This window comes from Condylura cristata, unplaced genomic scaffold (assembly GCF_000260355.1).
Source record: "Condylura cristata isolate star-nosed mole 26May11 unplaced genomic scaffold, ConCri1.0 scaffold00030, whole genome shotgun sequence".
NCBI classification, from domain to species: Eukaryota; Metazoa; Chordata; class Mammalia; order Eulipotyphla; family Talpidae; genus Condylura; species Condylura cristata.
Window position 1 is genome coordinate 7,849,258 of NW_004567131.1, and position 27,475 is coordinate 7,876,732.

At 44.3% G+C, this 27,475-nt stretch overlaps 1 protein-coding gene across 2 annotated transcripts in view; it reads right to left on the reverse strand.

The window, feature by feature from the left end:
- Positions 1-6: 6 nt before the first annotated feature.
- KIAA1462 (KIAA1462 ortholog) overlaps positions 7-27,475 on the reverse strand; it is a 30,056-nt gene continuing 2,587 nt past the window's right edge. The window contains exons 2-3 of one of the 2 annotated variants that reach the window (XM_004691193.2): positions 8,234-12,024; positions 7-1,454 (exon numbers count right to left, since the gene is read on the reverse strand). In XM_004691193.2, coding sequence (XP_004691250.1) covers positions 1,420-1,454; positions 8,234-12,024 — 3,826 coding nt within the window. In that variant the 3' untranslated portion in view covers positions 7-1,419. Of the gene's footprint in view, positions 1,458-8,233; positions 12,025-27,475 lie in introns of both variants that reach the window. The other variant, XM_012731411.1, reaches the window with a different exon arrangement.

A 27,475-nucleotide genomic window follows, 5' to 3' on the forward strand; every position in this document is an offset into this window, starting at 1 on the left:
AAGACTGCCTTACTGAAAAAGTGGGACAAATGCATTAAAAAATACAAACTGTGTTCAGGTCGATGCAATAGTAAACGCAGAATACGTAGACCTCATAATTCTTTTGCAAATGCCATATATATAATGTCTCTAGCACTTTAAAATTATGCAGAGACGAGTTAACGATCACTCTAGATAAAAATACATATTTCTTTTAAGGGGATGGGGGACAAGACCAAACCTTCTTTTAAGGTACTATGCCAGGGCAGATCCCCATAGACATACAGAGATAAAACCATGGTATTTTTGGTAATTCTAGTGGATATGGCGGCAAAAATTCTGGTAAGGTCCTGACTAGCTTTGAGAGGGTTATTTTCAAATATAACCTTACAGATACATTTGTTAAAAAAAAAAAAAAACTATGAAATGTTCATTTTTATTAACCCTGTTAATATGACTATATTGACATTGCATTTGAAGATAAAAGTAGCAGAGTTCTGAATCAGTAAAGGGATATATATATATATATATATATATGCTCTAAAGCAAATATGAACCCTCTTCAGATTTCTCACACAAAGGGAATACACACTCTTAAATAAAATAATACTTCCTTAAAAATTTGCCACCTAACAATTGTTTACATCATAGAAAAATACTATTTTTGTAAAAAGAAATATACTTTGTTAAAATGGTCTATTTTAAACCAGCAATCATTTCTCATATAAAGACTTTCTAACCATCCATACAGAAAATTAAAATAGCTAATACTGAGTGCAAAGCAGACAATGGCATGTTTGCAAACAAAGTATTTCACTGCCAGATAAATAAGACTCTTAGATATTATAGTACAACTGTTCAGCTTTTGGGCAAAAGACATTGCTTTTATTCTCCGATGGAAGATGACTTATAGGTAAATTTACTCTGGCAGCTGCACATCAACTTGATTTGATTGGACCATACATATTCCTTCACATTTCCCCTAAACTCAAAGTGCTGAAACACAAGGCGGTGGTGCACGTTCCAAACTCCTTCACCCGAGTGTGGAGAGCAGGCCATGGAGATGCTAAGGAAACTGATGACATCCACAGGCCTTTCAAAATTATTCACTCCATTGTCCATGTTTAAGTTTTGCCATAGAACCAGGCTGGCACAAAATATTTACCAGCTGGCTTAACCCCATCCTTTGGGGCAGTCTGTGTGACTCTTCTACATCGGGGTTGCTCCTCGTGCTATAAAACCAGATGGTGTCAAGGGACTACAGCATTATTTCCACAAGGGACTCTGGAGGGATGATGAGATTCCTGGTGGCAGAGGCAAAGGGTGGAACAGTGCACTAGCGACCAGCACTTTCTGCCTCCCACACAGGCATGCCGGGCTGACAGACTCAAGACACTCCATGAGCCAGCAGTGGTCCACGCTTCTCAGACATCTCATCTGTCACACCCTCTCCACTCTGCTAGGGTCATAGGAATCTGCTTTTAAAAAGAGAGAAAGAAAAGAAAATTAGTGGTATTGTCACTGTTGTAACTCTCCAGCTATAAATAAATATGCTTAGGGAGCAAAATCACAAGTGTGCCAAAATTAATTTTTAGACATTTTAACAATCTTGTTTTCACTAAGGAGTAAAAAACTATCATCAAAAGACTGTTTTAAAGGAACATGAATGATCACTAAGTAATCACAGATGGAAAAATGCTGAGTTGCTTCTAATTTTGATGGTCCCTTCTTATTGTTCACAGTGCAACATAATTAATTGTAATGCAAAGTGTGTAAACCAGCAGTGGCATGCTTAGCTGACACTGAGGATTTCTGTGTTCATTTTTCTTAGTCTCATGAAAGCTTACTTTAGAAATGCACCTTTGTGGGCCCTCCCCAGGGGCACAAAGTGTTAAAGCCCAGCACTATGAAGCTGTCCACAGCCACTGCAGCACAAGTTCTATCCCCAGCCAGGGAGCTGACCCACATGATGCGGCAGACATCTCCTGAACTTTGCACTGCTCCCCTCAGCAGTGTATTTTGGTCAATCTGCCTGTTCCACTCCCCACTGTTTCTGGTGAATCCTCTCACCCCCCTCCCACTCTGGCATATACCCCAGTTCTTGTACACATAAATAAATAAATCTTTAAGGAAAAAAAAAAAAAAAAGACAGTATACCTTTGTGACCAAATGCTGTCCTCGCGGCTTGGCTGGCAGTAAGAGGACTCAGTCTCTGACCACCAGCCAGTAGGCTGGGCCAGGTGGAGACCCTGTTAATACAAGTCTTCCAGGTCTTTCCACGCACAGGTATGTAAGAACCTGGGTTGCCACACTCATGTCCATTCTACAGCCCACAGTGGGCCCAGACGACCTGGACCTCCCAAAAGTGACACGACCCGAAAAAATGATTGTCCCAGCTGCCATCAGCTCTACAGCTGGAGCAAACTAAATCTGATGACTTCAGGATTTATGGAATGCTAGGATTCAGGCAGCCCTGAAGCTATCTGTGTGCCTCCTATGGTTAGAATATCCTGCCCCAGAAACTCAAACGTTTTCTGACTCCTTAAGAGAAAATGCTGGACAAATGAAATCTGGAAGGAAGGTACAATTTGATAGTTATTTAAAAGCAATCTCTTCCCAATTCCTTCTAGACAGTTCAGCATGAGGGAGGATGCGTGAATCCCAATTTCCCTGGTGGCAACCTGTTTTCAGCTCTTCCCACCTTCTCAATTCAGCCATGATAAGTCGTGATGACACAGCAACTGTGCTGGCTAAGACAGAGTATAGAGCTCGCTGAGTTAGACGTGGTAAGATAGATGGGCGGTCTCTGCGCTAGGAGTCTGCTCCCCTCCAGCATCACTTACTGCCCCGTGTGCCCAGAATAAGTGAGGTCACACAAAGTCTGCTGCTTTCTGAAGTTTGCATCCGAACGACACTGATGTGACGACACAGGATACTAACAGCTGAGAACTATACCTGTGCTCACTGGCCTCACTGGGTGCTGATTCTAAGGGTCCTCCTGTGAGTAAAGATGTCTTTTTCTCCAGTGAGAATGAGAAGTGACTGTGGGGAACACTGAGGAAAGGGCATCCTCCTTTGCTGCTGAGACAGGAAGAGGCTGATTGTCTGCTAATCTTCAAATTCAGAGAGAGTATGCACTGGCCTGCTTACCAGGCACTTGGCAACACCACCACAGGATGTGACTGTACCCCAAAGTACCACGGTTGAAGCTCAGGGCCCAGAGGCAGGGAGCTATGGAAAGAATTCTGTAGAATGGGCTCTGCACTAGAGGGTCCCTCAAGGTTAGGTCACATCCAGAGGAATATAATGTGCCCCACAAAACATTTTACACTTTCTCCTAGCCACGTTAAAGCAAGTAAGAGAAAACATGTGAAATTAATTTTAATAATGGATTTTATTTTACCATTACATCCAAAATACTATCATTTCAAAAGGTGATGGATATAAAAAATGATTGTGCTTAGATTTTTTTTTTTTTTTTGTACTAAGTCTTTTGGCTCTGGTGTGTATTTTACATTTACAGGACATCTCGATTTGAAGGAGCCACGTTTGACAATGGCTACTATATTGGCCTACCCGCTCCTAGTAGAGGGGTTACCCTGGGTATTTAAATCCGGGTGTTTGTGGGCAATATTTCAAGTGAAGACACTCACTGTGACCCACTCTGGTGGGTATCTCACACAGGAAAAGGCTCTTTTGAGACTGTTCCCGACAACATGCCCAGCTCTCTAAGGGCTTATGTGGCATCATCAGACCTTCCCAGGCTGCTCCACTTGGGATCGTAATCATCTTCTGCCTCCTTCTATATTCATATTGAGAGAATATCCAACAGGTTGGTGGGACCAGAAAGTTCCACATATTTTCAATGCCTGGAATTGTACTTCTAAATTAGAACTTAACCCACTGGCGCTGGCACTGTCACCTGAATTAGTTTTGAGCTGCTGATTTCTTAAAACCCACAGGAAAATATTGCCGAAATGCCTTCTTTCATGTGAAATAAAGACACTTTGTGGAGTGTGAAGAGCAGGCGAGGACGGCCCCCACCACCACCAAACAAAGCCCAGCCTGACTGCATTCCTGCCTGAGCACCTAGGTCCCCCTGCAAGAGTAAGGCTGAAGGAGGCAGTGGGGCAAAGCCAAGGTGAAGGGCCAACCGAGAGACAGGCCACAAGGTCCTCTGCCCAATCTGCTCCTCCAAAGCCAGGGCCCAAACCGGAAAGGCTCCTGCGAGGAAGGGTGAGAAAGTACCCAAAGGGGAAAAGGGGCAAAGCAGATGCTGGCAGGGGCCGGAATAACCCTGCGGAAAAGGGCCTGCCCCGAGTGGGCACTGAAAGCTGAGGCGTGTGGATCCTGTGCTGGGAGTGCACTGTGGTGACTGTACGTCTGGTGACGACACAGTGAGAAATACGACTTCTTCAAGTTTTATAAAAATGTAGTATTTTTCCTTTACTTTTTTTTTAAAGCTTTGTTTTTAGCAGACAGAACATTTCATTGTTGTGTTTTGGGAAAGGGCAAATGTCACTAATAGAATGTCTGGATTGATGTAGGAGAGAAAGCTTTTTCTTCGAGTTCTGAGACTTCCTGGTTCCCAGGAGGAGGGACTCCATGACAGTGGCACCTTGACACAGGCATCATATAGCGGGAAACTAAAATTTGTTTTTATGTCCTCTTGTCCCTCTCTGCCTTTTGCACAGAGCTGATTCCCTTAGACCCTCTTCCTGTAGAAAGGTCCAGACCTGTGACCTGCCTACAAAAAATGTCCTGGCAATCTGGACTTTTAGTGTCACCGTTGAGATGTCAGCCCTCTAAAAACAGCAGTTCTATTTTTAGATTGTTGAGCTTCAGATTGATGTCTGCCATTTTCATTTTGTTACCTGGAAGTCAGAGTCAGCTTGTGAAAAGCTGTTAAATAATACGCTACATGTGAAATGTCAGTCCTTGCGCTGAACTTTCCCTGTTCAGAGCATCAGCTGAAGACTTCATTGGGTGGCTTTTTGATTTTGGTACCAAGTCCACCAAAGAGGAAAGCTTGAAAGTTGTATACTATCAATGACTGTCCATCTCTTGCTTGAAATAACATGATTGTTTATGAAAAGTATTTTTAATAAAACCGGATACAGTATGGCTTGGGGGGGAAAGGCACTTTATGATGCAATAAAAAAGTTCTAGAAAGGTATGTGCGTATGGTTAGGGGTAAGAAGAAAGTGTTTATATTCTACATTATATAACATTGCTTTAAAATTCCAAAAGAAAATCAGAATTTAAGTGGGCTGTGAATTCCAGAGCAATGAAGCATTTCCGGCACATTAGAGTGACAGGAACAGGGGTGGGGTGGAGATGGAGATGAGGATGTCTTGTGTTTAAAACGATAAAGAATATCAAAAGGAAAACAAAGTCCAAAAGTTAATAGCAGCAAAACTAGTATTTATTTTACTTCATGAAGCAACTGGAAAAGTTAATATGTCAGTAATTTTACTATCTTAATCGTATGACATATATTTCTCTCAAAATAACAGGCTTTGAATACTGAAAAACTGATAAGCACCACACAAAACGCTGGTGTTATGTGTGCAAGAAATGGTCTCCCCCCAACCCCACCCCTGCTAGCACCCTAAGTAGCTAAGGTAGCTGTCTACACACTTCTGATTTGGGGCCATTTTTTTTGTGCTTTAACAGATGAACCAAACAGAAAGGAGAAATAAGCAAAGTATCTACTTATTAGTAGTGATAACTGAAAAACAAGGTCATGTGGAAGGCATTTGTAATGGAAGCTAAACTTAAAATTGGCATTGTTTAGGTATTTCTAAATACCTGTGCAACCCCATTTAAAGACTAAAAACCCTACTCAAAAACTAAAAACTGAGTGCTCTACTAGCATTTTTGCTATAAATGTAACCTGAAAGATGTGGCTATAATGGAGACACAGAAATCTTCACAAACTGCTATTTTATTATAACAGGATGTGCCTTCTTTTGAAATCCTTGAAATTCTCAAGAAGAGCTAGGGCTGATAACATCCTCCTGGTTTACAATAAGTAACAATTTTCTTAAGGTAACACTTAAAAAGTGAGGGAGCATTTTTAAGAGGAGAGCAGGGAAGAGGGATCACAATGAAGCCTAATAAAATCCAACAGCTCAAAAATGGGTTATAATTCTTTTCCAACATAATAGTAAAAAGGCTTCCCATTCTCAGAATCCTCTCCAGAAAAAAAAACTTTGTCAATGCAGAGACTCTTAAGAGGATCCTGACAGGTGGATAACTTCTGCATTGCATTTTACATAAAGAACACAGTGCTACTGTGTAGGAAACATACAGAGTCTGTGGGAAATTTTTAGTTGCCAAGTAGATTATTTTAACAATTTTTGTATTCTTCTAGCTGAAACAGGAGATCTTTCCCATACATTTTCTAATCCAGGGATGTCAAAACAGAAAACAGAAAGGGGCACCCTGTTAGGGTTGCATGGTCTCAGAGCAGAACCTGGCTCCCCTGGCCAGACTGGTATCTTATCTGCCAGCAGCCCTGGGACATTCACCTCAAGGGGGCGCTATTTCCTCTTCCTGTAGAAAGGTCCAGCCTGAATGATTTAGGGTGACTTCTTAGCGGTTTATGATGTGGACCTCTTGAGACCTTTTATTTGAGAATAACTGATAATACCAGCCTTGTCTTGTCTGTGTCAAGAGCTGAGAAAGTGGAAATGTATTCAGGGAAAATCACTACTAATGTTATTGGAACTGCTTTGTGGATTCCTAAATCGAAAAGACTCTGAAATTAAGTTAGGGTGAGAAGACTGAGAGGAGCCAGAAGCCTGCAGGAGGCTACCTTCAAACTCTCTTCCCCCAGGACCAAGCAAACAAAACTCAGGAACCTTAAGAAACAGAGTTGTAGGTGAACTTTTTAAGGGTGAGGTGTTGATGAAGTTAATGCTGTCTAAACCTTCTAAAGCTTCATAAATGATACAGGAGTAAAAACCATTAACATGTGCGTGTGTGTGTGGGGAGCTGCATATGTCTTTGGAAGGTGAAATGTAAGATGGTAGAACGAGATAGGTAGTTTAATCAACCTGGTGTGTCTTTTCTTATTAGGTTAATAAAACACAATAAGGGTAACTAGTTCAGAGCGCCTAATATTTTAGGGAGAGAGTGTAGGATAAATGCTGTGGTCTCCTACAGGTTTTACCAATGTAGCTGCATCAAAGATGGGGTTAGATTGATTTACCTCTTCACAATAAAGGGTCCCAAAAGTTGTTTATATAACTCTATATAGTTGTTTACATGGGTAAAAATAAAATCCCTTTGGATAAAATCATTTAAAATACACTACACGATATTGATTGTTGAGGACAGCTTAGGAAAAATTCTTTGTAGTGCAAAGCATCATTTGGTAAAGTAATCCACAGGGTCAACTTTACCTTTTCTGATTGTGAGATTTCCACTGTCTACAACATTTCTTTTCTTTTTTTATGAGGAAAATAGGTTTTGTTACTGTGTGCTGAAAACTACAGGAGCACAAATCAAAGCACGCACCAGAGTAGTCATCTCCAGCAGGTGACGGTTCTGAGCCGCACAGATGGCAACAGGCTGGCACAGGAGGCCACGACTAGACGCTCACAGCCACACCAGAGCAGCAGGGAATTCCTTCCCTGCCTTTCTGCCATCCTCAAGTGACTAGTCCAAAATCATACTGCTAATGGCTAAGATTACCATGTGGAATAATGCAAATGATAAAAGATGTTGGTGTCTTTGAGACCAGAGGTTTTGTGGATTTCTGGAAATAGCTTTTGTCAATTATCTGTCCTATAAATATCTTCTCTGAGTTTGTAACTTGACTTTACCTTGTTTGACACTGTCTTCCAACTTTTAAACTTTATATGTTAGAAACTCTGAAACATAAAGAAAACCAGAAAGGATAGCACAATAATTTTTTAAAATATGCAAAACTGATACGATTAAGGAATATGTGAAATTGATGCAGTACAGTAAAAATCCGTATGTCTCAAAATGAATGCAAATCACCACGCTAACTTACATATCATGCATTTCTCTTTGGTAAAGCTTTTCTGGTTTTTCCCTAGAAAATGCCTACAAATAACCACAAATCCAATAGCTGTGACTTTCTCAAGCAAAGAGATTGTGGTTTGTACAAACAACTTTTGTATAGGCTTAGTTTAACGGTGATAGAAGCAACTGGGAGCTTTGTGTGCTCTTAGGGTGCCAAGTTAACCCCCAACATCTGCCCACTTGCCAGACTCCTCACCTGGGCACCAGAAGTCCTGCTCAGCATTCTTCTCCCTCTGTGCTCCTAGATGTCCATTTTCTTCCAGTGAGAGGGTGCCCTTGGAGAGGGGCGGTGAGTGCCCCACCTTCCAGGTGAGGCCCCCGGAGCTCAGAGACACCAGGCCTCCGGGCTGCAGCCTCTCTGCCTTCAGTTCCTCGGGCTCCTCTGTGGAGTCGGTGCTCCAGGAGCTCAGGAGCCTCATCCGGGACACAGAGTTTATCTCTTTCATCCTCATCAAACGGTCAGGGGCCGCTCTCCTAGGGGGGGATGCCAGTTTCTCTTGTAAACTTTCAATCACTTTGGAAGTACTCCTGAACTTCTTTTCTGAACCTGTCATGCTTGGGGTCCTCTCTATAAAATGGAACAAAGTGGACCTGAATGGTGGCTTTGTCCCTGCATCTTCGTGATTAAAGGACTGGGGCTCTCGGGGTTTGGGCTGAGAGTCAAGGTCCGACACCCTACTGGGGCCGGCCCCATCCACACCTGGGTGCTTAGACACCTGGGGAGCCCGTCTCGCACTGTCCCGTTCCCCAACAAAGAGAGGGCTTTCAGTCCAGCCACACTTTCTTCTTCCGTAAAAGGCATCAGTGGACACCGTGGGGTCATCCAACTGGACTGGAGTGGACACTGGCTCCTCGCTGGGAGACTCCAGCCTTCCAGCACTTTCTTCAGGCTCAGAATACATCATCTGTCCCTGCCTCCTGGCGCCAGGAAGCAGGGACTCCACGGCCACCTCGATGCCCAGGATCCTCGCAGCCCTTGCTTGAAGGGACTCATTTGGGGGGATTTCCACCGCGCTCGCCCCACCCAGAGGCCCGTCTAGCCTCGCGGCACTCTGTTCTTCTTCTGGGGTCAGACCCACAGACCTCAAGTCTGGAGCTGAAAGTCCTCGGGGTTTGTCAGCGAGAGAGAGAGGGGCGGCCACCACCGTGGCCCTCGCCCCGCCACTATCAGCTTCCAGAGGGAGGGCTTTGCTCGGCTCCACAGAAGTTAGTGTTCCAGGGGCGTTCTGCTGCTCCCGCGACTCCCTCAGCTCAGCGGGATCAAACTGAGGGACTGGTCTGGTGTCACTTAATCTAGAAGAGGTCATTCTTTTCACAGGACCTGGGCTGACTGCTAGCTGGTTTATTCTCTTCTCAACCTCCTTTCCCTTCTCTGTAATCAAGTTTCCAGCTGCTAACAGCAATGATTCACCTCTGCTGCTTCCCATCTGCCAGGGGCCCGGGGGTTGATGACAGGAGGGCGGGTGGCCAGGCTTCTGCTCCTCACTCCAGCTCTCAGATTTACTCTTAATTCTTTCTGATCTGCACGCAGGTTCCTCTAGCACCAGCATCCTTGGTAGCTCCTCAGCTCTGGTCTCCTGGCTGTTTTCAATGAAGCCCAAATTCCTGGGGATCGGATGAACATGGCCTTCTTGCAGCCCTTCTGTTTCACTGTCCTCGTCGCTGCTGACACTGCTGCTATCACCACTCTCTTCTTCTTCCTGAAGTTCCTTGTTAAAACTTTCTAACTGGCTTATTAGATCCCAGGGACGACGGCTAACTGGCTTCAAGAGAAACTGACCAAACAGCTGTTTACTGTTGCATGGGCCTGTGGGTTCCCCCTTCACCACCTCATCCTTGGGCCCGGGGCTGGCTCTGGGCCCACGGCCATCCACACAGGGTTGACTCTGGCTGGATTTAGACACAGGTGCATGATTTATGGATGAGGGAGTCCGTGAGAAAGCACTGTTGCTGGACAGGTTGAGGGACATTTGGCCTTTTAGGTGATGAATATTTGGCCTCTGTTTTGGGTCGCTGGAAGCCAATGCCAGGTGCATCATTTGGGCTTCAGAGGCAGCAGGATCCAAAAATTTGGCAGCCAGCACTGTATTAGGTGAGCCTCCCAGCTTTGCCCCTGGAAGGGGTTGTGAAGTTTTGGAACCTTCGCTGAAACTGGTCTGTGTTTGCTGGTCCCTGTACTGGTGCTCTGGCCAGGAGCCAGAATACTTGAGTTCTCTGTGTTGTGTCGGGTGAATGGAACTGAGGTCATTTGTTTGTTTGTCTTCTTCTGGTTCCCCCAGACCTTGTTTTTGGAACTCTGTTACCCCACCCATGCTTCCTGTGAGGGCTTGCAGCTCCAGGTCAGTGGAAGACATGCTCAACAGACTGTGCTCCTGCAGAGCCCTGCTCTTATCAAGCCCATTCTTTTCATCAGCACTCTGCTTTAAGTCATTGTTGTTCGTATCTATCTCTGGCAGATGGGACTCTGATTTAACTGGGATGGAAACCAAGCAAAATATTGTCTCGTTCGTTTTTTTCTTTGAACTTTTCTTGGTCTGAAGCCCAGTTTCAAACTTTTTGAGCTTGGTTCGCGTTTCACAGGTACTCGCGGACTGGGGGTGCAGGGAGGCGGCCTGGCCCCCCACCTGACCATGCTGGCTGCCTCTCATGTCAGGCCACTGTCCTCTCGTGACACCAAAAGAATCTCTTTGGTCAGGAAAGCCACCATTTTCTCCGCCCCTGGGGACCTGGCTCCACAGCCACTGGGAGCTGGGGTCAGAGGTGGGGCCTCTCTTGCTGCCTGATGGGGCTCCCCGGCTTTGTGGGTTCAAAACAGCACCATAGGGGTGCAGGCTCCCAGGAGCTGGCTCTGAGGGAGTGACAGGACCAGAGTCGTACAGCTTATCATCCAGCTTTGTTTCCTCACAGAAACCCTGGGGCTGAGCTAGTTTGATATGTCGGATCCGTGGATCATCAAAGGGGATATACAGAACAGAGCCATCATATGCAGTGGGGGGTCGAGGCTGTGGAGGGACCCCATGAGGAGAGCGTGGGGCTACGCCATATTCATTCCCAGTTCTGAGGGAAACAGCAGGAAGCTGATTACTGGCACTGGCCTTCACCATTGGATGCTGCTGTTGACCGCGGCCACCACTCACCAGCCTGGGTGTGGCCTCCTCCAAGTAGGGGTTTGTGATGGGCTGGGGCGGTGACCTGTATGATGGTGGAGGCACATACATGGGAGGCTCCAAACCATAGTCGGACATGAAGAGCTCCTGCCTGGGGTCGCTGCTTTTGGTCATGTAAGAAGCACACGGGTCTGTCTGCAGACTGTCCAGAGAGTCACTATTCTCCACAGGCCCCCTGGAGTGCTGGTGGGCGTCATAAGGAGGTGGCTTGAGAGGTCGCCCGAACTTAGGCCGAGGGAAAGGAGCGGAAGAGCCATCCTTTTCCAGGTTCCTTGTGGACTCCAAATGTGGCGCACAATTTGGAGGGTAAAACGGCATTTTAGGAACACCCGGTAAATGTGCATCGTTTAATGGGATGGGAATTTCCATGCAACTCATGCTCTCAGGGACAAGAACTCTAGGTAATGACTGGGATTTCCCTTTGCTTTGGGACGTGAGCACTTGATCTCCTTGCACAAATGGATACAGATCTTGAAACAGTTTCTCCCCATCACCATCTGACATATGCCTTCCTAATTTCCTTGGCTGGTTCCAGCTTTCGAGACTTATATCCCTCCATTTGGCAGGACCCGCCATTCTCAGTTCATCTTCCCAAACTGCCTTCTTCATCACATTCTCTATCCTTCCTCCAACTTCCCAGGGGCCCTCCCGCATGTGCACAGGCAGACTGTGGGCCTGAGCCATCTTTCTGATCTCCACGTCTTCAAGCTCCTGAGGACCCAGCACACCATGGACCTCCGGGCCTCTTTTTCTCCAGTAGACTTGCTCGTGACCGGTCTGGGGCTGAGAGGTCCACACGAGCACAGGTTGACTATAAAACCTACAAAATAAGGAGGGACAATGTTAGACCAGGGGAGCAAACACAAAGAAGATCCAGTGCTTCTCTACTTCTGTGACATGTATTCCAAGTCAAGAAGAGGCCAGGACTTTTGAAAAATAGATTCCCAGACACAGTAATTGCTGATTGTTTAAAGAAAACACACCCCCTCCTTGGGGTTGGAAGACAGCCATGTGTTTTTCCATCATGGACCCAGGAGTGGCCGCAAGAGACTGCCCGCAAGAACATCAGGATATTGGTGGTACTTGCCAGATGTCAAGGTCCTTCTAACTTTGAAGTGTCCACGAGAACAAGGGTAAACCTGAAAGCAGTGTTTCTTTAGAGTGGTCTTGGACCCCTGCCACTCTAGTTCCCGCTCAGTCCAGACCACTGAGCCATCTCTGGGTGTGAATCTGGAAGCCTTCTTTTAGCAACATTCTATAGCACAGTCCTTAAACGTTGTAAGATGTAAGAATCACACAGAGGGTTGCTAAGGAACACACTGCTGGGAGTCAACCTAGTCTCTGCTTCACTAGGTCATGGTGGGGTCCATAATACGCACTGCTGACCTGTCCCCAGGTGATGTGGATCTGCTGTCCCAGCACCCCACTTTGAGAACCATCGTCGCCAGTGTAGTCAAGCACAACTGCACATTAGAGTCCAGAGAGAATGGCACAACCCCTCATGCCCAGGCAGTGTCCTGGCTCCACCACACTTGACTCATGAAGCAGGTGGGGGACCTGGCATTAGTCTTTGTCCAGGTTGCCTATTTCTTCCAATGTGTGGCTGAGACAGTGCCCAGCTCTTAGAGCTCCCACACCTCCCTGATAGGAAGAATCACTCACTAGGCACATTAAATACACATACTACCAAGTCTCTTCACCTGCAAGTTCATACTCAGACCAGATCTGGGTTACAGTTCAGGCATCTGTATTAACAAGTGCCTTATCGAGCTTTTCTTCTGGTGATATGGGGGATACTGTCAGGGAAAACTGATAAGAAGAGGGGTCTGCTCATGGGGCAAGGCTTCACCAAGGAGGAGTGGTAGACCAAATGCCAGCCGAGTCCCAGGGCGTTTGTTCTACCTTGCTGCACAAGAATATTCCTTGTAAGCCTTTGAAAGATACCAACACCCCCAAATATTTGCAACTGAATACCCATATATTTCAAATTCTCTTCAAATGTTTAAGTCTTAATTCAGAGTTTACAGTCATTGAAGCAGTTAAGAAATCATCTGACTACTATCACGTCGAAACGTGAAACTACTGCTATAAATGACCAAACACTATAAGACTGTCACAGAGAAAAACATAGCTGCAACTCAACTATTTTTTAATAATATAATAGTTTATTTTTACTTCATCTTGTGCTTTTTTCCATCTCAGTTGTAATCCCCGTGGGCTTCCTATCACCAAATCACCCATGTGCCATCACCATAGTCCAGTGCATTTCCCTCCCCCACTGTTTTTAATCCCATTTCCCATTCCACTCCCAGAAAATGTTTCTGGTATATAGTTGTTCATTATTATTATTATTATTTTCTCCCCTGGTCCTTTATACTCCTGCTATGGGTGAAACCATCCGGTATTTTTCCTTTTCTTTCTGGTTTATTTCATTAAGCATGATCTTTTCCAACTCCATCCATGTTGCTGCAAAAGGCATATGTTTATTTTTTTGGTTGCTGAGTAATATTCTATTGTGTATATGTACCACATCTTTTTAATCCAGTCATCGACTTCGGGGCATTTGGGTTGATTCCCTATCTTTCCTATTGTGAATAAAGCAGGTGTCTTTTTGAATCAGTCTTTTGGGTAGATACCTAGGAGTGGGGTTGCTGGGTCAAATGGAAGCTCCATATTTAGCAGTTGGAGAAACCTCCAAACAGTTTTCCATAGTAGTTGTACTAGTTTGCATTCCCACCAGCAGCGCAAGAGAATTCCTTTTTCTCCACATCCTTGCCAACATTTGTTGTGCAACTTAACTATTTTGATTAATCAGGGTCTAAGCAGAAAATATCCAACTCTAAAACTGCTTATTCTTAAGCTTAAATATGTATTGATTTGTATTTATACAAAATGTTTTTGATACCAGCTGCTATATAAAAATGGCTGCTTTTTAGATTATGCATGTTCTGTGTAGTCATTGTTGAGAATCTGGAAAAATATAAGAAAAACCAAAACTTAGTTGTAATCTTTCCACTCAGAGATAAATATTTTGATACTGATTTTGTGGGTTTGATATATACTTTATATATTTATGTGAGGACATAAATTGCCAAATAGGCGTAGTGTAGCGCCGGTATGGGGTTTCAGGTGACATACCCCAATGCCTGCAGTACAAAGAACAGCTGGTATCACAGGGGAGTTACTGCATTATGTGCCGGGTTCTCACTAAACGCTTTCTCTACACTAACTCATTTGATCTCCAGCATCCTTCTGCGGATCCAAAAAGTGAAATTCCCTTTACAGAGGTGAAAACTGAGCTTCAAAAGTGAAGCAGCTCACCCAACACTAACATTTCTGGTGAATGCAATGGGGGCATGGGGGGGGGAGGTGAGGAGGGTGTGCAAATCATGCCAGGTGAAATTTTCATTTAGAGTTTACAACCACTATTATTTCTTCCTTTTTACAGATAAAAGAACTGAGGCAGAGTGGGTTAAACAACTTCTGCAAATCACAAGGCTTGTTAGCTGGGAAAAAATTCAAACCCATTAAGTGTGACCATAAATCTCCCTCAGTTCATCACAGATTTTAACTTCTCCCAATGTAATGAAAGGTTTTTCAAGTGGATGTTTTTAATGGACATGACTGACTTCACCTCTTTGTAACTCTGTTGGACACCTACATAGATGACATTTGAAAACTCCCTGAGGAACATTATTGTTCACAAACACTAAGCACATCTCAGATTACCGAATAAACCCTTAGAAAGGGAATTAGCAGACTGTGGACAATTTGTTATCTATTCTGTCAAATCCAACCTCAGGTTAATCAAGCATTCCAATTTACACTACTACCAGCATGTAGAGATCATATGGGCCTGGCTGAACCTTTCCCATCCCTCATTATTATAATGCTTTTCCTAATGAAGTAAGTGAATATAATGTCTCATTGTTTTTCATTTGTATTTCTTTGATTAGTGGTAAAATTTTTTGCCCCAGACTCAAGTGTCATCAAAATGCATTTTGTGGAGTCAAATGATTTCCTCAACACAGTTCATGTGGCAGCTGAGAGCACGAAGAGTGTAGATGGTAAGGAATGCCCCTAGATCCCTAAGTCTGTTAAAAACAAACAAACAAACAAAAAACCCAGCATATAAATAAGTGGAATCAAAGTAACTGCCAGAAATTGGGCTGAAAAAAAACCAATTCTAACCTGCAGTTGTACAGGAGTCTGGGTGGTAAATAAAAGTAAAAGTGTATTATTATCTCATGATAGATTTATTTCTTTGCCCTAAGTGAAGGTAACTCTTCAACTGCTGGCTCTCGGCCTTTTAAGTAGCTATTTAAAGCAAAGTTGAAAAATGGGTTCAAAAAATAGAAACTATTTCAAAGCAATTAAGGTAAAATACTTGCCACAGGGCAGTGGACATGCTCCTGTGTTTACTACTCATACATTGTGCAAGTTGTCTTCACACAGGACATGGCCGGAGGTCACTCTCTTTGCTGCTTTTATTGTTATCAAATCATGTTTTGAGCTTTAAGGCTTTGAATGTTCAGCAGAGCATCCCTTGGGTCAGACTCTGTAAGGATTAGTTGTCATGGAAGTTGTCACCTCTGGCCCTTGCACATCTCCCCACCACCCCACTTCCAGGAGAACCTGCAAAGAGCCTGCCAGCTCTGAAGTCAACAGTATAGTCCCTGTGTGACAGCCCACCGTGAAAAAACACTGTGGAAGATGAACTATTTAAAAGCCCTCAGCAGTTACTGGCTATATAGGATCTCAGACTCTAATCAAAGCCAAGGGCAATACTTGGAAGTTGTAACTTAATGACAAGTTACATTCATCATAGACCCAATTAAGGAAATAAATCATGAGGAAATATGCAGCTGATGCCCCGCACCAGAGAGCACGGACTTTTTGTCTCTATTTCTTGGCAGATGGTGAGTAGGTTTTATTCCACAGACTTTAATTAGCACCATCTTACTCCTTGCTGTTCTATAAACATTTTCAGGGGTGCCTGCCTACAGGAAAAAACCACATGATAGGGCTTTTGCTCATTTTCTCAATGGATCTTCTGTTTTCTATTAAATGTATGTATGGTACGCTCAAATACCACAAGGTGGCTATATCTCCAAGGTGCTGTTTGTCTTGTAGATGCCATGAGCAGATTCAGAAGACAAATAAAAAAAGGCACAAATAGGACAAGAATGTAAACAGATTGCAACTACTTTCAGAAATAATGTGGTCCATTTTCTTCCCCCCTTGACAAATGTTTGTTGCACTCTCACCCTAACTTTGTAAAAGTTTTGTTTGCTAAACTTTGTTTAAACTAATCAAAATGCTTAAGCACTCCGGATTAAACTTTTTTCCTATGTACATAATACACCGATTTAAGGAAAGATGGGAAATTTAAAATCATCTATCTAAAATATAGTTCACACAACAGAAAAAACTATAAAGCACTTATTTACAAACTTCTCTTTTATTCTAAATGTGAGCCTGGTTCTGACAGGCACAAGCTGGACCCACGTGTTGACAGTTCTAGTGAACGTCTTCCCACCGAAGCGCACAGGTGTGGCTAATCGAACAGCTTCCGGAGATAGCAGCTATCATCAGCTGAAATATGCGCTACCTGCTGTGCCTTCAAAGCAAACAATTTGCTTTCCAATACCTTTGAGGAGTCCATTTCTTATTTTTTTTAAGGAGATTTTATTTATAATTTACATTTTTCAAAATGTGATCAATAGGATGTTTTACAAAAACATGCTACACCTATGAATAAAGGGTGGGGAACTGTCAGGACAGTGAAGTGGAATGCGGTAGCCCAAATCAATTGTGTTGACAAGTTTAATTATTCAGCAGGGTCTTTATACAGATTCCTAGAAAACAGGACAAAAACTAGCAGTTATACTGCTCATAGTACTTTGAAACATGAACATGTGAATAGCCTGTTTGCAGAATATACAAAAAAGCTAATGATAAAAAAATTAGGAGCTATTTCTGTTAGTTCACATGACTCATTCCCAATTACAACAGAAAATGCTTCCCTTCTTTTAAAAAGTAAAAGCCTAATTGGAATGACAATACTTGCAATAACTTTTTTTTAAGATTTATTTATTTATTCATATAGAACTGGGGTACAGGCCAGAGATGCAGAGGGTGAGAGGATTCACCAGAGACAGAGCGGGGAGCAGAACAGGCAGATCAACGAAGTACACTGCTGAGGGGAGCAGCGGGTGGGTCAGAAGAGGTCTGCCTCACCCTGTGGATCTCCTCCAGGGCAGGTGGGAATCAAAACTCATGCGGAAGTGGCTCAAGCTTCTCAGTGCTGTGCTTTTAACCCACTGAGCCACCAGGGAGGGCCCTACTTGCAATAACTTTTAACCACTATTTCACATGCTCCAGGATTATAACCTTGGTGGATTCCAAGGTCTTTATGGGCTGCACTAGTTTGTTATCATCTGGGCATGCTACAATCTAGCTCTGTAGGGTGGTCACAGGATACACAGGCAGTTTAATACAAAAGACAAAAATTCAGTAGCCTTATTACCTGACTGAACTGGGGGTTCAGTAGGAAATGCAGGCATTGTAGACACCCCTTCTGCCTCCATGAACAAAATCCTGACTCCATAGCAGGTCTCAAAGTGTAGTCAGCTGTACTTCCCTGCAGAGATTGGGTGGAGGGTGACAGGCCCCAGCAGGTCAGCGAGTTCTGGTTGGCAGGGTCTACCAGATGCTAGTGCTGCCTGCTGATCACCTCCTGACCTGGAACAACATTTGGGGCCAGAGGATGGCCACGACACTCAGCAGCAGCTATTCCTTCAGACGCCACTTTCTCCTCCAAATGGATCAGGCATTCTTACCCACATGCACAACCTAAGAATGAGGGCAGTGCTGCTGATCTTGAACAACACAGGTTTGAACTGCATGGGTCAACTAATATTCAGATTGTGTCCTATCCAGAGTGATTATTAGTTGAGTTCTCAGCTCTGTAATCCAGCAACAGAGCGCCAACTATAAATTACATGCATTTTTTGTCTCTGAGGTCTGATGCCACTAATCCCTGTATTCTTCAAAGGTCAAATACATGTGTCACTCGAAGATTGCCACATTCCATGAAGGAGAAGTTCTTCCTCTCTATTGGCAGAGGTATCTGGAGCTTCTCTTTGAAGTGAGTCTTATTGACCAGCTCCTCCGTCAGATGACTGACATGTTTCTGACATGGAATCAGCATTGGATCACTACAGAATGTTCCTGTAATGTTCTTTGGGCCTGCAAGGCTGCAATTTTATTTTTCAGCATGACTTTGTAGATTTACTCCACTACTATGAAAAACCCTCTAACATCCTCTAACAGGGGAGCAAACAGGTTAATATGGGGAAGGGGAAATACAAGGTCAAGAACTAAGGTAAAGAAAGAGGTTAGCTCAAATGAAAGGTCAACTAGAAAAGGTAAGTATACCCCAGACATATAAGCGATAAGTATCACTCTTCAGCAAAGTTGAATGTGAACAAGAATCATAAACTGCATTGGCAGAAGTGTAACGAAAATATACAATTGCCTGGTCAGACTATTAACAGACATTATGCTTGCTTTGTACAATGTAACAACAACAGAGTAGAAATGATAAATAATGTACACACAAGCCTAAATAATGGGTCTAGCAGAAGTAGCACCAATTATTGCACTTGCAAATGAAGTCGAATTGAGAAGCTGAGCAAGGGCGATAGGAAGGCCAGACACAGCACTCGCAGAGAGTCAACCACACAGTGGTGCCGATGCACAGTCACCTAGAGCTTTGAACATCTGCACTTGGCTTCTGCCTCCACAAATATCAGATAAGGATAGAAACTGAGTGGAAGCCATCCCCGCTGCATTGCCAACTAGTTCTATCATAGGGCTATAATATTTAGACAATTCAGTGATTAGACAGACACAGATTGTTCTTTTGTGGTGCCAGCAGTTTTTTGGCTCGTCCATCTTTGGGGTAGGACTTCAATAGACTTTCGCAAGGTCTAGTAAAGGAGGTGTATCTATAGGGTAAGGCAGAGAACCGAGAGGCCCTGTCTCAAAGAGAAAGCTCTACTGTTGCTTCTCACAATGTAGCCAATGTACAGCAGGTGCTATGTGAAAGACTGCACCATCTTCGAAACCATAGTGAAAATTCTAGTAGTTAGGTCTTTTGAGTGCCTGTAACAAAATCAGAGGCTGGGAAAACTACTCTCAAAGAGGATCTTTCTGGGTTAAGTCTCCATGTGGACCAATGACAAACATATGCAGAAAGATGAGCAAAGCAGAAGGGAACAGGGCCAGCTACAGAGATGTCTATGCTAATGCCAGGGCTTTCTAATGGAAACGCTTCTGTAACTTACTTCATCTCTGTGCCTCTGACTCCCGTCAGTATCCAGGGGGAGCTAACAGAGCAGTCCCTCTGACCTGAGGATGCCTGAAGCCAGAGACAGTACAGAGCCCTGCGTGTACTACGTCTCTTCCCATACAGAACACCTATTATAAGGTGAATTGACAAATGAGGCATAGTAAGAGGTGAAAAACAGTAGCTAAGAGTAAAACAGTGATCATAATAAAAGTTATATGAATGTGATTTCTTTCTCCCAAAATACACACATAATATTTTTTAACTGCATTTGATGGCGAGTAATTGGAATGTTGGAAAGCGAAACCATGGATGGGGGTGGGGTTACTGTAGTTCCTTCCTTTTTGAATGGGGGAGGGAGTAATGAGGTCATAGATTTAAACTGTTTAGCAGAGTGTCTAATACACAGGACAGAATGCCTGAAAGCTAAAAATTGTTTTTAGCTATTATTATCATACAATTAAAAGAAACCGCCTATGTCATAGATAACGTCAAAATCCTTTTTCTAAAGGATGGGTACAGGGCATAAAGGAAAGAGAAGAACTGTTTGTCTTAACATGATTATTTTAGACCTGTATTGTCTTTTTCTAAGTTGTGATCAATAGGCCTTGACAATAACAGGAAATAATGATATAGCTAACTGTCATAACAAGGCCCTTCCCCTCTGGTAAGGACCAGTCTCTAAGGAAGAAGCTACACCCCTTTCCATAATGGTGATGTACAAGCCGATATTTAGCAGGGAAAGCAAGCTCTGATCTATTTTCACTCACATATATCCAACAAGTAAATTGGATTTTTTCAATACAGCCCAGCCCTACTTTTTCCTTAATAAGGATATATTAGACATTTATCAAGTTAAAGAATCCTCACTAGTGCAGTTCACACACTGCCACCACTGACACACACGCACACAAAAAACAAAATCCAAAAGTCCAGTAACTCACCCTTCCCTTCCCTTTCACGTTTCAATCACTACCCATGACTTTCACATATCTTCATTATTCAATAAACACACAAGGAGTATTCTCTGTGCTGTAAACCTTCTTTCTTAGTTAAGGAAGTTAAGGTTAGAGTGGTGAAGAGGAGGGCATCTGGGAAGTGCAAACCAGAAAGGGGGGCCGTGGGCCAATAATGAACCTCTAGTCCCAGAGACAGACCAGGGACGAGGCGGCACCACCATATTTGGTACAAGTGCCATATTTGACAAGTGAGAATGTCCTCTGGGCTCTAGTCTGGGCTCTTTGTACTTTGCAAAGAATGTGGAGGTCTAGTCAGCTTGAAAACACAGGGCCTGGTTCTCAGGTCTGTTTTGATCCAGGCTGCATCCAGTGTCTCTCCTTAGGAACTTTCTACTTTGGGAACTAATCCATTTCTCCAGCTGAAGAAGAAACTCGATAGTAACAATTCTCTTGGTGATGACATGGCTACAAAGATAAATGAAGTTCTAGGCTGTGCTGCTGTGGAACTCTGCACATTAATTCTAGAAGTGCTTCCTCCTCATGGCTCTTTCAGCAGGCTCATGTTCACAGGGCCCAACCTGCTGCTTGCTGGGGAAAAAAGGCAACAGTGAAGCATCATATGAGTGTGTGCTGGAGAGAAGAATGGTACTTGGCTCTACTGGAAGGTTCCACGGCTAATGAACAAGAACACAGCACCTCAGAGGAAGGGCTTCAAAGAGACATGAGGGAGAGCAGGAGGGTTGCGCTTCTGCTGTGCTCACTGGCAGACCAGCTCGAACCACACAGGCTTTTCCTTGTGAAGACGTCAAGGAACAATGCCTCACACTTAGGATACAAAGCAAGCAGCTAAAATATAAATAATGTTTGTGGAAGTATAATTGCATAAAGAGAAAGAGGCACAGAAACAGATGTTAAACTTGAAGCATTCCTTTTTTGGAAAACCATTGTAAGCAGGATATGACTAGAGAGAAGCTTAAAAAGTCCCTGAAAATTAACTGTTTACCATATCCAGAAGCACTACCTAGGATGGATGTTTACTGATAGAATATAAACCTCCCAAGATGAGGGCCCAGACAGCCACATCAGAGATTCGCCTAGATTTTCTAAGTCTCTAATTAGTTACAACTGCCACTGATGACAAGAGATAATTACAAGTCATTCTCAGGGATAACAGAAATTTTTGCCAGAATTCCTGGGGCTAAACATAGACAAGCCCATAATGCGGCAACTTTCAGATCCAAACCTCTGCTATTTTACGTTATTTTACAGCTTCCTCTGATTATAATACTTCAGAGGAAACACATTTAGGAAACCGTGAATGTCTGAAACAATCCTTGACTTTTTGTTAATTGTAGCTCTGTATTATTCACTCACGGCTACTTGTATTTTAAGTGCTCAGTTTAATCCGCATATAGATAACAGCTGTATGGCTGCCTCTCCCTTTGTCATCTCCTCTTCCCGCCCTCATCAGTGTGTGTGTGTGTGTGTGTGTGTGTGTGTTAAGACAGTATGTACACAATCTTGGTGCAAACTGAATAACTCAAAGAATACTTCTCATTATAATCATTACATTTACATAGATATAAATAGAAGCTTTCAAAAATCACCCTTCTCATATTGCCAGAAGAAGGACAGAGCAGCCACATGTAAGAGGCACTTAAGAAGTGCATATTAGTGACACGTCAAAAATTAGGACATAATAAAAATGCATTATCACATGAGTTGACATCCTGAGCACTGGCTGCAGTTTGACAGCATGCATTGGTTCCTAGTTGTGACCTGTGAACACTGTAGAGACAGTTGACAAACCCTGTGAGATTTGCGGGTGACTTTCATGCAAAGCCTGATTCATTATCACAACCTGTTAACTGAGACCACTGAGGAATGGTTTACATCTAGATGAGTTTTCTGTGAAGTAAATTACTTTAAGGGAAAATGTCAAGTCTTTATAGAGTTACTAAATGAATGGTCTGTGAAGAGAAGAGAAAATGTTTTGGGGTGCATGGTCAGCCTTACCCTCCAGACCTGAAGACTGTACCCATAGAGGGTGAAGCTCAGACACCCAGGCCTGGTCATTCCCTCTGCCCCTCCTAACCCCCTTTCCTAACCATCTCCTCTTCTACTGACTGGTATAATGTTGACATGCTAATCAGGGCCCAAACACTCACTGGATGCCCAACATTATTGCCTCTCTCAAATTTCAAAAGGACACATGCAATCATCATCAGGGGGTTCTGAAAAATGAAGGTCCTCAGCCATCACGTTGAGGTAAGAGCAGGACAAAGGTGTAGGGTAAATGACAGTGATCAGGTGTTTGCACCCTCCCGCTATTAGCATCAATGATCCACACCTGTGGTCTTACACGTGTGCCTGATGGGGGGACAGCTGGAGCACGGTGTGGGTGTGCGTGAGTGGGCTCCCTTGAGCTGGGAGACTGATCATGTAAGAGCGTGGTGGCAGAGGCCAGTGCAGCATGGTGTATTAGAGACCAGAGAAGAGCCTGCGAGGGAACGCCAGAGCCAAGAAAGCATGAAGATTCACTGGGGTAGCAGGCCTGCCAGTCTCCTGGCCCCTGGGCCCCGTCTGGTCGCTGCACTACAAATGGTGTAGGGAGATCATTAAAAAACAAAAAGGCCGGCCCTCCCTGGTGGAGCAGCGGGTTAAAGCACAGCACTGAGAATCTAAAGCCCCTTCTGCATGAGTTCGATTCCCGCTTGCCCTGGAGGTGACCACATGGCGTGGCAGACCTCTCCTGACCTGCCCACTGCTCCCCTCAGCAGTGTACTTCATAGATCTGCCTGTTCTGCTCCCCACTCTGTCTCTGGTGAAGCCTCTCACCGCCCCTGAGCCTCTGGCCTTGTACCCCAGTTCTGTATGCACAAATAAATAAATCTTTAAAAAAAAAAAAAAAAAAAAAAGGCCACTGAGGGTCCTGGACTCCTCCTTTACCTGTCTGCCTGGATCACAGAAAACCTGCTCCGTGCCTTCCTGGCTCTATAAAAGGTCACTGTGCGTCAATTGCTGGGAAGTAATAACTGACCGTGACGGGAAGAAGCTGGTCATCAGAGTAGGGAGCGGAGGTACGGAGATGCTGTGACAGGCTCCAAGGTGCCACAGAAGCTGAGAGTCCCCAGGGAAAGACCTCTGACAGGCTCACCTTGGTTCTCAGCTCTCTCATTCCCACACAGAACGAGGCCCCTGAGTCTTCATTTGCCACCTATGGGTGGCCCGTGAGCTGCTACTCTATTCTCACAACAGCATCCCCCTTTTCATTCAAGTGGTTCCAGTCTGTTGCACGTGTAAAATTGCAAAGGGAGGAAATGTTACTCCTGGGGAATATCCGCCCTGGGAGATTTGCTGAGTCTGTGCTGTTATTTTCTTCTCCCCCCTGGTGCTTGTTTTCCAGGAGTTAACATGGATGGGCAAAGCCAGCAACAGTGCTGCCGCTACTGCCCAGCACAGCGCGCAGATGCCCTCCTTCTACAACAGACCCTTCCCAAACCAGCGTCACGCGTAGGTCCTCTCACGGGCAAGCTTCTCCACTTCCCATCCCATTCTAGCCCAACAGGGCTGAAATACCAAGCACTCGCCAACTGCCTCAGCATATAAATAATAGGTATGATCCAATTTATTGAGATTTTTTCTTTAATTAATGCAAAATTCTGTTAAAAAAAAACAAGCAAAATCAGAGATGAATTTGAAGTGGTATCGGACTTCAAGATGCTGACAATCCCGCAGACCTTCAGAAGACTGCCAATGTGTACCACACTTTCAACTGGAGAAAGCTGCAGAAGGCAAGTGGATAAGATGGGGCTTCCGAGAGAAGACGGGTAGCACACGGCTGCCGCATGTGGCTGGAGCCCAGGAATGGAGAGGGTACGAAAGGGAGGCTTGGGCTCAGGAGAGGCCTGTGAGGAACCCTGAGGAGTTTCATGTTGACAAAGCAGGCAACGGAGATCCAAGAAGGCCCCTGGGCAGTGAGTCGCATGGACTCAGGGTTCTGACTCCATCTTCTGGCCTTTAACTGCTACTAAAGTTACCAGTCCTGAAACTAATACTGCAATACACTGAATGGGAACACTGCTGCTCTCCAGGTGATCATCTACGTGCGAACGAGAACCATGTTCAACTCCCGAACACAACCCCTCTTCAGCAAATTCAGTTGCTCCTTCACCTCTCCTCACAGTGGAAATATCTATCTTTCTATCACGGGTGCTTAGTGTCACGTGACCTACAGTGGAAAAACCCAAAGAGCCATCTCGCCAGTCAGGACACAGGTACCCAGTATATTCAGAAGTCCAGCCAAGGTTCCACATTTGTGGGATTTTTAAAGTTTTATTGGCTGCAGTCAACCCTTACCTTCTTAGGAAGCTCTAACTTAGGCTGCTGTTACTCATCAAAGGGAAAGAAATAGTCCTGGATCATTCTCACGAGAGAATCCTGAAGCTCTGCATACCCCAGATAATGGGCAGTACCACCTCCCATTTATGTTGCCCCTTAACAAAGCACACAGAGAAGCAGCATTATGCTTACTTAGGTGCGACAGGATGCAGACCTCCTGCAGTCCCGACAGGAAGGGGACGCAGCTGTGCTGGGGAGCTGCTCCAGTGCATGAGGGTTTAGGGAGCCGGAGGACAGGAAGTCAGGGAGGAAAGTTCAGCACTGGGCAGCCATGCCAGGAGCTCAGAGACCCGACTGCCTTTCAAACTGGGATGACCTCACATGAGAAGAGCGCGGGCAGGCATGATGCTGCCACAGAACCACAGCCTGCCTGGCAGCCCAGGCCAGTGCCCAAGCCAGGCTTCCCTCCACTGCTTCCAGTGGCCCTCGCTCAGTCACCAACATTCTCTCAGTGTCATGTTCTTTGGCTATAAAATAATGGCACTGTTGACAAGTCTCTGTCTCCATCATTATGTCAGAATCATAATAAAAAAAAAATTCTCCCTGTGGTCTTCCCTAAGATTTCAGTGGGGTGCTACAGACTGGCCCTAGATGTGGGGACACATTCTCAGCAGACCTCAATCCCCCCACGAAACTGCAAAGTGGGGCCCTCTTCCTTCCCAGACACTCTAATGGCTTGGCGAGGGCCATCCTGGACTCAGCTAACCTCCAGACCCAGAGATCAGCACAGCATGGCCAACAGGTGACCAGGGACAGGCCAAATGGCTGCACTTGAAGTGCAGGCTGGGGGCTGGCAGAAAACCAGTTATTCATCCAGATTCATAACCCACAGAATTCATACATCTTATTACTAGGTTTTCCTTTTCTTACTCCAATTTTTAGCTATTAGCATCTACCTATATCCTTAATTTCAGATGTGGGAAAAAAATTCTCCTGCCTACCTTTCTGTTGATCTACTGCTTTCAGCTTCTATAAAATGGGGAGAAGGTGGGAGAAAGTCTTTTCATTGCACCCCAGGAAGGCTGGCAGCTGTTCTCTGAGGCTTTGGGCACTGGCATAGTGTTACACACATGTTTACATTTTCCCTTTCTAGCGTACAAAGCAACCTTCAATCCAAAAGCTATGGTACACCCCCAAGTTAATCCATCAACCTCAGAAACAAGGAGGAGGACAGATCTGTCATTTATCTGAACACTTCTCAGTGCTATGTAATGCCATTTATCTGAGCAGCTCACTCAAGACAAGAAAAAAGACCACCTGCAAACAAGAGTGTGTCTACCCCAACACCATGCTGGTGGGCCCTCATGGTCCTCAGGAACCTGTTGCCACAGGAGGGGCTACGAAGACGTGAGCAAGTAGTGGACAAGGCTGGGAGCCCTAGAGCCCACATACAATTCTTTTTTTTTTTTTAATTATTGCTTTAATATATTCGCTATTGGTTGTTCTGTGAAATTCCCACCACCAATTCACTGGTACATCATCACTTTAGTCCCTTGTGCTCTTCCAGCCCCTGTCCTGGTCCTTCTCTCTCCTACTCCCCTACAGACTCTCTGATCTACAGCTGCCTGATGATTTTGATTTTTACTTTATTATAGTTACTTTTTTTTCCTGATTCCTTTTTTGTTTTGTCTACACTCCTCCTATAAGTAGAAATGTTTTTCTTTTTCTTTCTGGCTTATTTTGCTGAGCATGATCCTTTCCAGCTCCATTCATGTTTCTGCGAAGGTCATGAGTTTATCCTTTTTGATTGTTGGGTAATATTTCACTATGTAAATATACCATGCCTTCCATTTGGGGGCATCTGGGTTGCTTCCATAGCTTACCTTGTAAATTGTGCAGCAGTAAACATAGGGGTGCAGGTGTCCGTCCGAGTTAATGTTTTCCATTCTAATTGGGACTCCCTGTCTCCCACTCTGAGACCCAACTATGATCTCTACTCCAGGCAGCAAGACTAAAGGAGAGATCGCTAAGAGCACAGGGATTCATCAGAAATCTCAAGGCCACTGTCTTTACCTTGTTGGAAAATGAGCCTTCTGCACTCCACCAGTTGTTACAGAGGTGGGAAGAAGGAACTGAATCCATAAGCATGTGTGAAACACAATGTGTGCCCAGCACTGTAACACTCTCTCTAAGAAATACAAAAAAAGAAGAGGCAATTATAGCTCCAGAAATCCTCAGTGGTAGGTTTGAATGCACTCAGCCCAAAGCCAGAAGCAATCGAAGGCAGGATCAAGTACCGTTTTGTTCCAAAATCCATGGTGGGTTGTGTTTCAGAAAACACAGCTGGAAGGAAGATAAGCCCATGACAGTAGGGGACCCAGTAACAATTTAAAGGTAAGGTTAAATAAAGGCAATTTCTTTGACAACGGAGCAAAGAAGATACAATGGAACAAAGAAAATTTGTTCAGCAAGTGGTGGTGGGAAAACTGGGAAGCTACATGAAAAAAAAAATGAAACTAGATCACTGCCTCACTCCAGTCACAAAAATCAACTCGAAGTAGATTAAAGACCTAGACATAAGAACGGAAACCATAAAATACCTAGAAGCAAAGATGGGT